We start from the raw sequence: 12,369 nt of genomic DNA, 5'->3' as shown, positions 1-12,369 counted from the left end.
CCATTTTCTGTGTAATGGCTTATTTTTTCTATGGTCTTCTTTTAGGTGATCTCTCTTTGGGTTGAAATAAAATGTAAATAACATTTGTGCAGGTATGCCCCTATTAGGTTTAATTTGATTGTGCTTAGAATTACACAGTTGTGGCACACAACTGTAATTGAATAACAATACAAAATTAAAATTAAAAAAAAAAAGAATTACACAATTGTTAAAATAGAACCTTAACCAACCAGTTTTACTCAGATTAGTAGAGCATGCCTTTTTCCCAACATGGCTAAAAATATTTTTAAGTTTATTGTGTGTGTTAGTTTTGAAAAGATTTTCTCTGTATATTTTACATTCTATATTTTATTGATTTGGTTAGTTCCTTAATGATACTCCCATCAGCTTATTTTAACTGATGTTTGACTTTCCAGCCTGTCCCCATCTTATATTAACCAGGAATGTACATTTATTCTGCTGACTTGCATACAGTTGCACTAACTTGTTGCCATTCTCTTTATTCCAGTACACATAGCAGGTTCTGTATTGCTTCTGGGAAGTGTTTCCAGTGGATTGCCATTCACAGTGTAAATTGTTGCTTATTTTGACAGCTACTGTGTGAAGACATTCACAGGACACAGAGAATGGGTACGTATGGTGCGACCGAATCAGGACGGCACTCTGATAGCCAGCTGTTCCAATGACCAGACTGTACGCGTATGGGTTGTAGCCACAAAGGAATGCAAGGCTGAACTTCGAGAACATGAGCATGTGGTAGAGTGCATTTCCTGGGCTCCAGAAAGCTCATATTCTTCCATCTCTGAAGCAACAGGATCTGAGGTATTGTGATTGTGTGTCATTTCATGATTTTATTGCTGATATCTCAGAATTTTCTGATTCTCAAATTCGGGCCAATTAATGCATTTGAAAATCTGTATTTCACCATTCTGAATCTTGAACTTATTTACTGTTTTCAACTTGCAGATGTGTTTATATTTTTTAACCAGTGACAATTATTGCTGTCAGCTGGCCTGTGATGGTGGTGGGGGTTCTCCTAAAGTAAAAGTGGTCGTTCAAATTTATCAGAAATACTATTGTTTTAAGAGTATACCAGTGCAAAATAAAACTTACGGGAGAGGTTAAAGTTATCTTTAAGAAGAAATCACCTCCTTTAATGAACATAATTATTTATAAAATAATTTTTGGTGGGATGCAGTTTGCTATTTAAATACTTGTTCTAAATGAAGAATACTTCATATGGAGGCCTCTGATACCCTTGATCATTAGAAACACTAAGTCTTGAGTTTTAGTCTATTTCTTCATTATTCTTGTGTTCTTCATGACTTCATTCTTTATGATTAATACTCTAAAAATAAATTATAGAGTATTATCTCTGTGAATAAGTTGTTAGGAGCCAAAATTAACCACTTTTTTAATAGAGACTTTTCTATTATGGATTTTTAAAAATTACATTTTAACAAATGAAGGAGGAGCATCTCCTTTGCCAACTCTCACAGAGTCCCGTGCGCGCGCGCGCCCCCCCCCCCCCCCCCCCCCCCCCCCCCGCAATATTTTTCTAAATGAAGGTTCTGTTGTAATCTATTTTGGCTGGCTGTTTGCATTTTCAGATTCTTTTTACTGCCCTCTGGTGGTAGTTACTTACTATATGTCATAAATTTGATGGCTGAATTAGTTTTTAAATCCTTTTTTAAAAAAAATATTTTTTTAATTTTTAGATGGGGGAAGGGAGGGAGAAAGAGAGGGAGAGAAACATCAATGTGTGGTTGCCTCTCGAGTGCCCCCTGCTGAGGATCTAGCCCACAACCCAGGCATGTGCCCTGACTGGGAATCAGCAGGTGGCCCTTTGGTTCGCAGGCCGGCACTCAGTCCATTGAGCCAAACCAGCCAGGGCAAAATCCTTCTTGATTACAGACACTTGAGCAGCAAGTTTATCATTCTTGGTATTGTAGAAACTCATTCTTAACCCAAAGTGGAGATTTTCTGTTTTTATATTACCTGGGTCCTGGGTGTAGCCTGTGTATGTTAAAAGAAGTTGCCCATTTTGATACAGTGAAACAAGATGAGTAAGTACTGGAGATGTAATGGGCAGTGTACTGGAAATTTGCTAAAGAGCTAGTTCTTAAGTGTCCTCATCACTAAAAAGAGGGAGGTTATGTGAGGTGATAAATGTGTTAATTAGCTAGATTGTAGTGATCGTTTTACAATGTATACGTATTTCAAAACATCAAGTTGTATGCTTAAATAGATAAAATTTTTGTCAAAAATTGCATTTTTATAAAATTAAAAGTACAGATCACTGATAGAAGTAATTTAAAGTTCTTACGTAACTTCTTGCATGGGAAACTTAACTTTTATGTTTTCTGTAGACTAAAAAAAGTGGCAAGCCTGGGCCATTCTTGCTGTCTGGATCCAGGGACAAAACTATCAAGATGTGGGATGTCAGTACTGGCATGTGCCTTATGACTCTTGTAAGTTTGAATAATCTCACTGCTTCTATTGTTATCTGCTTCTGTGTGTATACCTTCTTGGGTTTGATGCCTTGGAATATCTATTTAATCTAAATTCTTCCAGGCTTTAAAATACCTTCTTTATAAAGATAGGTTTTCTTAAACTTTGATCATTCCATTGTTTCAGTGACATGAAAGTTATTCCTAATCAAGGTCATCTCAGGAAGAGATCCTAACCCACTGTATTTTTTAAAGTGATACAGCTTCTGTATAGGAGAGCTTTGTATAGACTCGCTTATTTTTGAAGCTGTTTGCTTCTCTTATTTCATTTTAATATGAATCCTTTATTTACCTGCTTTTTACATGTTCCCGTTTATTTGGTTTATTTTACTATTCTGAAATGAATGGTGCTTGTTTTATGACTTGGAAGTACTTATTTCATTTTAGGGTCACCTAGATTTCAGTATGAGGATATATAACTTGTGGGCATTCTTGTTTGCCTAAGAGATTTCCAAGGGGGTCTGTGGACATTAATCCAGTAGCAGTTTTTGTAATTTGACATTCATGTTTTAGAGATTCTTTAGGTGCTAACTATACTTTGAAGTGATTATCTCTCTGTAGAATATGATAGACACATATGATAGTACCATCAGTAATTGATTAGAAAATTAACTCACCTCTAGTAGTAGTCTGAGCAAAGTTCAGATATACTATATTGCTGTTAAGAATGATGGTTCACATTTAAAATCAGAAAGCATATGCTCTCCTCTTCTGTAACAACACAGGGCACCATCAATTTCCCTGGAGGTTTCTGGCTCCTATTTTTCAGTTGAAGGCAGGTGTGTGTGGGGCGGGGGGTGCTTTTTTCTGCTTTATTGTAGTGTGACCACACGAAATGTGATTTGACTTTTTTTTTTTTTAAGATTTATTTATTTATTTATTTTTAGAGAGAGGGGAAGGGAGGGAGAAAAAGAAGGAAAGGAACATTGATGTGCCAGCAAAACATTGATTGGTTGCCTCTCATACACCCCTAACCCAGGCACGTGCCCCGACTGGGAATGGAACAGGCCACCTTTCCGTTTGTGGTACGACGCCCATCTCACTGAGCCACACTAGTCAGGGCTGATTTGACTTTTGTAGAGACTTCCACATCTAGTGATTGGTGACTTTTATAGGTCACTTTAAAGAACAAAGTTTTGTAAATAAGAGCAAAGGCAGAGTAAACCAAGGCAAAGGATATGTTGCTTTGGTTTTTATTTTTAATTTGCACTATTCAGTATTGTAGCTACTAGGCACATGCAGCTAGCTATGGAGCTCTTGAAATGTGGCTAGTGAGACTGAAGAACTGAATTGTTGATTGTTTTTAATCTTAGTTAGTTTCTATTTAAGTAGCCACATCTGATGGCTACCCCTGTTGTACTGTGCAGTTCTAAACCTCTTGTGTTCCTATGTAGGTGAATATGATAGGTCTTTTTTCCCCCATAAATGTTATACTTTACATATTACTTTGTAGTGAACTTTTAATTTAGAGGTTATATGACACTTGCTCGTCATTAGATACTCAACATTGATTACATGCAGTGCTTTTTTTTTTTTTAAGATTATTTATTTATTTTATTTATAGAGAGGGGGAAAGGAGGGACAAAGGAAGAGAAGATTGATTGGTTGTGTCTTCACACACCCCCAGCTGGGGACTGGTCCTTAACCCAGACGTGCCCTGACTCGTAATTGAACCGGTGACCTTTTGGTTGGCTGGCCATCACTCAATCCACTGAGCCACACCAGCCAGGGCTGATTACATGCAGCGTTTGATGAATGTCGTTGTTCACTAAATCTCTGAGTACCTTCTTAATTATTTCTTAGGCTAAATTGCAAGAAATGGAAATGCTGGGACAGGGCTTAGATGGATGGATGAATAGATATGGAGTGAATGCTTGTATGTCCTTTACCTAGGACCCTGAGTTGTTAACATTTTCTCGTATGTGTTTATGTATATTTTTCTGAACAATTTGAGTTACTTGTAGACTTTATGACAACATGTGTCTCATAAGAACAAGGGTATTCTGCCATCAACCAGAATAAAATTATCACACTCAAGAAATTAACATACTACATAATTTCTCCAGTTATCCCAGTAGTGTTCTTCATAACTTTATTTGCCTCTAACCAGGAGTCAGTCAAGCATTACTCCATTGCATTTACTTGTTAGTTTTGAGTTTTCTTTAATCTGGAATTCCCTAGACTTTTTTTTTTTGTCTGTTTTGGTATTAATGTTTCGGTGCATGCAGTTTAGTGTGCTTCGAGTTATGACTTAATGTTTTCATAGATGTTATTTAAATTTATCTTTTCACTAAGTCACATACTTTTTTGTTTTTAAGGTGGGTCATGATAACTGGGTACGTGGAGTTCTTTTCCATTCTGGGGGGAAATTTATTTTGAGTTGTGCTGATGACAAGACCCTACGTGTATGGGATTATAAGAACAAGCGATGCATGAAGACCCTCAATGCGCATGAACACTTTGTTACCTCCTTGGGTATGTATTAGTTACAAGATTTCTGATCAGTTAGATTTTTGGAGTGCCAGATATAGCAAGTTTTATGTAACCATGTGGACTTTTCTGGGTAAGAAATGATGATGGCTTTTAGGGCAGAATAGAAAAGACAGATTAAAAAGTTTGTAAATCCTTATCATTTGTTTTAAATTCACCTTTCCTTAACTTTCTCTCGCCACTCATCAAGCCTTATAATAAAAAAAAATACTTTCTCCATTGTACAACTTTGGTTTTGGAAAATAGAATTATGAAGAGGATGCTTATTGATGACTCTAATGGATAATTTTTCTCCCCATTAGTTTGTAAGTTTCTCAAAAGAAATCTTACTCAGCATTTTCCCTCTGGCAGGTATATGTGATCATATACTAGAAACTCAGGGAATTCTGTTTACATTTCATAAGCATGCTTACTATCATCTGGACCTGAATCTAGAATTGAAGATAGTGAATATAGTAAGATATGATACACTAGGGAATGATGGATCTAATTATGAAGGTAAAGCCCCAGCAGAATAGGACTGATGCCCACCTCATAGATGGTTATAAGGATTTAACATGAGTATAAAGCATTAGTATGTAGCTTGGAACATAGTAAGTGTTCATTAAATGGATACATTGAGACTACTATCCTTGTTAGATTTGAGTGTTTATTCAGCCTCATTTGGAATGGTGATAGTGGAAGTAGGGGTTTTGGGGGGTTTTTTGAGGTGTTAATACTGGACTTAATCCTTAAGTCTGTTTCCCTAACCTAGCTTGGTATATTCTAAGGGCGGATATGTGGGTGTGTATAGGGAAAAAAATGGGTATTCCTGGCCCTTGGACTTGCTTGTTTTGCAACTTATTAAAAATTGTGTCTGGCTCAACCTGATTTTAAAATAAGCCTTTTCTTTTTCTTTCAGATTTCCATAAGACGGCACCATATGTGGTTACTGGCAGTGTAGATCAAACAGTAAAGGTGTGGGAGTGCCGTTGATTGAGTCTCATTTGGCCCCTCCTCCCTTTTTTCCTCTGGATGCACTCTGATGATACCATGGTTACCCTATTGAGCTCTGTTTAAATAAATATTGTCCTTTCATGTAAATTATTCTGGATGTAGATTGAGCTTATTAAATGTTACACACAAAGTATTCATGCATGGTGAATCCAAATTGTATACTGTAAATTTATATACGTTGTCTAGAAGTACCATAGGGTTTAAAAACCTGGGCTGGCATTGGTCACACCAGGCCTAAGAAGGCAGAAATTGAATAAATTGAACTAGGGCACTAAACTGAATAATTGACAGTGTCATTTTATGTTGGATTATTAATTCCTGTTTTTCTTTCTGCTCTCTGTTGGTGCCTGATTTGATGGCCTCATTTGGGGGAAAGTGGTGGTTATTAGGGCTCTTTTCTGAAATGTGTATCTATGTAACATCACTTAAGTGTGCTTAATAAATCTTCTTCAAGGATGTTAGATAATAAGGCTACAATTCAAAATCTTCTGAACCATCTATGTAATTATTGAGGATTACACATTGGAATTTTTGTCATGACACATTTGCCAAATCAATAGGATACATTTGTTTTGGCAGCCTAGGCTAGTGGTATATTTATGTAAGAAAATGACTGTAAATCTCAAGAAAAATCTCAGCGGCTAATAGCAAATCATTTATTTCATTTGAGTCTTAATGCTTTGTAAGGTTGGGGAAAAAAACACTGTAATACTGTAAGCTTCTATTTTCCACACTAGACACACTTCTAGTTGTATTCTCCATCCTGTTAGACTGTATAGTGATGTGACTTCCAAGTTACAAGTAGAACTTAATCTTCCCATTGAGTGTGTCATGATACAAATCACTATTTGGTTTTGATGGTTTTTAGAGATGTGCAATGTGCATTACATAATGACAGAGAAATACTGAAAAGCTTATGTATGCTCATTTTAAGGGAGTGGGAAAAATATGGCAGTTTGTTTTTCTACGTGAATCTGGTACCAATTTGAACTGTTTAGCTTACACGTTATAAAAAGACAGGGTTTGATGGAGTGTGCATAAAAATGTACTGTTTTTCACCTTTTGTTTATATATAAATGTTTATAAGTATATGGACCTATCTGTTAAGTGGATAAGTCTGTATATGTATATCACACACATACAACCTCTATGTCCTTGGGTCCTGGGTTTTAGAGGAAGTAATAAAACCTACAAATAGGATAAATCTTGCTATGGAATACCATGCTTTAGAATAAACCCTTTTTGATCTTAGTGCTTCTGAAAACTAGGTCTCAGTCTGTGGGAATTTTTCCCACTTAAAGGGAAATCATATCCATTATCCGTCCCCACCCCCAATCTGGCTGTTCAGCATTTTACACATCCCTGATATATTGTATATTGTGATCCAAAGTTACTGCAAGTAGATTTAAGAGAATATTTGTCTATGACTTTGGAAACAATATTCCATTACAGATTATTAATAAATAATTCCATTGCTTAGCTAACCAACAGTTGTTTTTTGTTTGTTTGGGTTTTTTAGGTCATTGGAAAAGTTAACAAATGAAATAACAAAAGACAATTTAACAAAGAAATTTATTCTGAATTTCATTTTATTCATTTGTGTAATATGTGGTTTTTAAAATGTTCCTTTTAGTATTTAATGGAAATTTGGTTTCTGGAAAAGACAAAGGGTTAGAGTTAACGTCCTGTAGCTGCACAGAGAATAGACTGTATATTCGCTAGAAGCAGCTTTATGTCTAGCTTGTGTCTTCTATTTGTTTGCGTGCTTGTTTTTAATTCCTGAGAAACGTCTCTGGAAGGAGAGGTGTTTTGAGAACTGATGGCTATTTTTGAGGACAAAAATGATACCTTAAGCTAATTGCTTAAATACAGTAGAGTAACTTTCAGGACAATACTGCCTCACAACCCTGCTCACCTTGAGAAGCCTTTTTTGTTTCCCCTTAGCTGTTCCGACTGGATTTTTCTACAAAAGCTATGGAAAATATCTTTGTTCTTGTTTGCTGCTATTTCCTGTACTGTTTTAAGAAATATACATAGAAATGGTGCATCTTAACATTTGTTTGTACACGTATAAATGTCTTGTATTTTAATTCATTTTTAGCATGTAGCAACACAAATTGTTTAAGGGTAAGCCACAACATCTAGATATCACTCACAGATATGAACAACAAAGGGAAAAAATGGTACCAATTTAGGGGGAAACAAAGCTGCTGTCCGCTGGGTTTTTTACCCACAGCATACAGTGACTTTTGTTGACAAAGAAGGAGAAACATTATTACTCGGTAAACACAGTTATCCTTACTTGGGAGATTGCCACAGCCTGCTGCTTAGTTGAGTTACCAGACATCCTCCATTTAAGAAGCAGCGAACATTGAATCTCAGGGATGGTCCTCAACTGGATCCAAATGTAAGGAGCCCTGTTTGAATAATGAAGGGGGGGAGTGGTCCATCCACAGTCCAGAATCAGATTTTCAAAGGTTTCCTGCACTGTTGTTTGAAATTGCCCTGTTGATGCCCTTTCTTCCTATTTCCTCTGTTTTCTCTGTCTGCTGTCTAACCCTGTGCCTTGCCTGGGATAAGTACAATGATGAGGTTACTGGTTTGGATTGTAAGTAGAGGAATTTATTAATTGGTTTAGAGGTTCACTGCTGCTTTGTCACTTTCTCAATCAAATTGGCCATTTATTTAAGAAATAAAAAGCTGGTAGAATTGCATCCTCAGATGATTATTGACTTTGTGTGTGTGAAAAGACATTCCAGTGCCACCCTAATACAGCGTGCCCAAGAAGTCCTAGCTGCACTCTTGAAAGTGCAAGCCATGGAAACTGTGGTTTCCACATTGCTTGGACAATAGTTGCTTTTTAACATGGCATCTTGCACTTTAGGAGACCAAGACCGTCCAGTTTTGTCCATGTGCGGTGTGACCAGTGGTGTGCCCAGAGTGCTGCTCTGAAGTCGCTAGTGTTAGCAAGTCATCTGGGCTGCGGGGCGCTTGCTATGGTGTTTGGGAGCGTTGGCTCTAGGTCACCAAGCCCAGTCTCCTTACTGTCAGTGCCCTGCTCTCCTGTTTGCCTCTTTCTGTTTCTGTGTGAACTTCCAGGTAATATCACTCATTAAATAGTTTTTTGTAAATTTATTTAAAGAAAAACTATTTAAAAAGTAAAGGATATTTTGTTTTGTTGACAGTGGTGGCTTGATAATCCTTAAGCAACTGACGTTAAAATTGTTGGATTGAAGGACAAGGCACTTAAAATGGTTACTCTTTCTGTCCAGCTGTATATAAGTCCAATGTGTTAATCTAGATGATGCAAAGAAGAATCTCCTGGTAGAGAAATGACATGTACAAAATTGGTGGAAAAGGTTTTTGGTTTTTTGGGTTATTTCCCAGTGGGGTGGGGGGAGGGCAAGCTGGATTTACAAGTCACGACTGGACTGAACTGGCCTTTTTATCTTTCCACTATATCATGTAAGTAGCTGCTTTCTTGTCCTGCCTATCCTTCAGGCATCCCTAAAGCTCACTCTGAAGATGACAGAGACACAAACTCTTCCGAGTTAGACGTTGATTCTGACACTGACATGAAGGCAAGCATTGATCTCATAGGAACATTGCAGAGGTGGTGATTGGAGGAAACAGTTCCCCAGATTGTAAGAGTTAACTGAGGATATTGACACAATTTTAAAAAATCAGTAAAGGAATGTATATAATATTGCTCTTGTGTTTTACAGTAAGATTTGTTGCTCAGACTGTGTAAAACAAAATTTATTCATGTTTTCTGCATATTAAAAAATCTTATTGTACCAATTGGTAAACTATTAAATGCCTATAAAACTAGATGTGATTTTTTTTTTTTTTTTTTTTTTTGGTCTCCTTGTGCACAGATTTAAAACCTTTGAGTCCTAATAGGAAATGAGACTGTGTTAAGCAGCAGTCTTGGAGTAAGATGCAAATTGGCAGCAGGGCCTTGTTTTTCCTTAAGGGCAGTGTCAGCACTGCCTTTGCCATCTGCTTCCTTCTGTCCCTTGGGAGCTGCAGACTGTTCTCCAAGGACCCTCCCTACTCTCCAGCAGCCCTTTCTGACAGTCTCTACAGCCGAGGCCAGAGAGCTGAAGCCAGGGGTGACTTTAATTACAGCTCCTCTTTTAAGAGATTTGGCCTTCTTGTGGTGGTCAGGGCTTGGGGTAGGGTTTTTTTTTTTTAATTTTTGGTTGAAATGTGCCAGTGTGTTAACCCTTGCCCCAGAAACCCACAGCTTTCTCTGTGCTTTAAATGTGTTGGATGTCCTACTTTTCATCCCCCAAGTACTGCTCAGCTGTAATCCAAAGTGCCTTTAGGACACCCTAGAAGTCTACAGCCAAGTATTTTCATGCATAAAGGACATGTTGAATGATGTGGCTCTCACAAGCCAGTTCTGCCTCCTCCTGAGAATGGCCTCTCCCCCGAAATGGGAAGCTGTGTCAAGGGCAGCAAAGTAATTTGCTTGAGGTTACACTTGCCTGCATTTTGAAGCTTTTCCACTTCCTTGCAGGGCCTCTCTCCCCTAGACTGAAATCCAGATGTGGAGTTCTTGCTTTGTGATCACTGTCCTGACATGAGTGAGCTGCTCAAAATCTGTTGAGTAACTCACTGGTATTAAACACACATCAAGCTTCCTTCCAAGATTTGTGGGTCTGTCCCCGACAATGAATGAGGGTGGGAACATGGAACACTTGATGGGGAAATGGTGTTGCAACCTTGTACATACACCATGTGACAGTTCTGTCCTTGTTTAGTCTTGCATGAACCTTCACTTTCATACAGACAGTTCCCAACTGCTGGTGTACCAGAACACTCAACAAAATTAGTGTGATTCCCAGGCCAGCAGTATCAACATCACCTGGGAACGTGTTAGAAATGCAAGTTCTTGGGCTCCATCTCAAACCTGTATCCAAGCAAATCTATTTTCACAAGCCATCCAGGCAATGCTGATGCGGGCTCAAGTTTGAGAACCACTTGTCTAAATTATTCAGCTAATTTCTTACTGAAGAAGAGATTTGGACCAAAGTCACTGGTACCTAGGGTTTGAACTCACATCTCCCTCCTCTTTTTCGCCATCATTTTGAACACGTGGAGTGTTTTCCTTTGTGAATATTTAGCTGGCCATCATTCCCACTTAGTCACCAATACTCTTTAATTTAAAGTGGAGGTGGAGGTAAATTACCTGGTAGTTGAATGTCAGACACCAACTCACTTCATTCTCAATGTACATCCTTATTCTCACATACTTCCTGCTGGCAGATGTTAGCTCTTTCCTATGGACTAGAAAATGGGCTCACTTGTAAAGTCATACACCAAGGGCTTATTAGAGTGAGCTGGGGTGAACCCAAACACAGTTGTTCTTTGCCTTATCTGGTTCTGCCTGCATAAAGCATCTTACTAGCTATTCTAAGTGTTAGAAGGACCTTATGACATCTTTTAAGCAATTTTTAAACTTAGTAATGCAGGAATGGCCCTCCCATCCCTTAGCACCTCTCTCTCACATTACACCCCACTGCTAAGGCCACTGTGGGATGGCCATCAAGAGTGGGGTGGAGGCTGGGAATGGATAAGCAAAAATTAGGTCATGCAGCTTAGGAAGGCTCCTCAGTCCTTCTACATGAGATGACTTTATCCCCAGGTTTCTTGTGTTTTGAGTGGCCTGCACCTCTCTCTCTCAATCAATAGACTTGCCAACTTATTTGGGGATATTTCACTTTCAGTTGAGGAGGACCACCTGCCCTCTGTGGGTGTCCCGATTGTGCATGCCTTCCTTGGTTTGGTAGTTTAGACTGTTGGTGGTGAGGAAACACGTTATTCTCAGCTTCAGGATATGTGAGAATTCCCCAGTGAAGTCTTAACAGTTCTCAATACTTGTATTTAACAATGACAGTTGGAGGTGCAGGAGTGCAGCCAGATGATACCTTTAAAAATATTTTCAAGTTATAAAAGTACTATGTAAAAAACCCAAACAGAAGTCAATTTACAGTGGAAATTGAAAGGCCAGCGCAGAGGACATGAGGTGCGCTTGAGTGTGTGGTTCACAGCACTTGGACTGAATTTCAGTCCGCACAGACGCTTCCCAGTTCTCACACCAACCCATCTTGTGGATGCCACCACTCACTTTTTTTCTTTTTCAAATTTCAACAAAGTTTATTTAGAAAGTTACAGAGGTAGTGGAAGTGAGCCAGCTGGACTGCGTAGGCTCAAGAAACAAGTTAGGGAAGCAGAAGGGCCCTTGGAGCTTAGGGGAGGTAACAGCAGCACAGGAAAGGCAGGGTGTGCTCCCAGCGAGGGGTGCCCCCACTCACCAGTTTTTAAAAATTGAAGTGTGTCAGCCAAGAAAAGGGAAAGACAAAAG

General features: G+C 38.4%; 1 protein-coding gene across 1 annotated transcript in view; it reads left to right on the top strand.

Moving 5' to 3' along the window:
* PAFAH1B1 (platelet activating factor acetylhydrolase 1b regulatory subunit 1) overlaps nucleotides 1-9,829 on the top strand; it is a 68,378-nt gene extending 58,549 nt beyond the window's left edge. The window contains exons 8-11 of the mRNA XM_024565228.4: nucleotides 594-822; nucleotides 2,370-2,471; nucleotides 4,829-4,985; nucleotides 5,902-9,829. Of these exons, the coding sequence (XP_024420996.1) occupies nucleotides 594-822; nucleotides 2,370-2,471; nucleotides 4,829-4,985; nucleotides 5,902-5,975 (562 nt within the window). The 3' untranslated portion in view covers nucleotides 5,976-9,829. The remainder of the gene's footprint in view (nucleotides 1-593; nucleotides 823-2,369; nucleotides 2,472-4,828; nucleotides 4,986-5,901) is intronic.
* The last annotated feature ends 2,540 nt before the right edge of the window (nucleotides 9,830-12,369 follow it).

The sequence above is a fragment of the Desmodus rotundus genome, chromosome 9, assembly GCF_022682495.2.
Source record: "Desmodus rotundus isolate HL8 chromosome 9, HLdesRot8A.1, whole genome shotgun sequence".
In the NCBI taxonomy this organism is placed as follows: Eukaryota; Metazoa; Chordata; class Mammalia; order Chiroptera; family Phyllostomidae; genus Desmodus; species Desmodus rotundus.
This window is presented reverse-complemented; position numbering and strand designations above follow the sequence as displayed.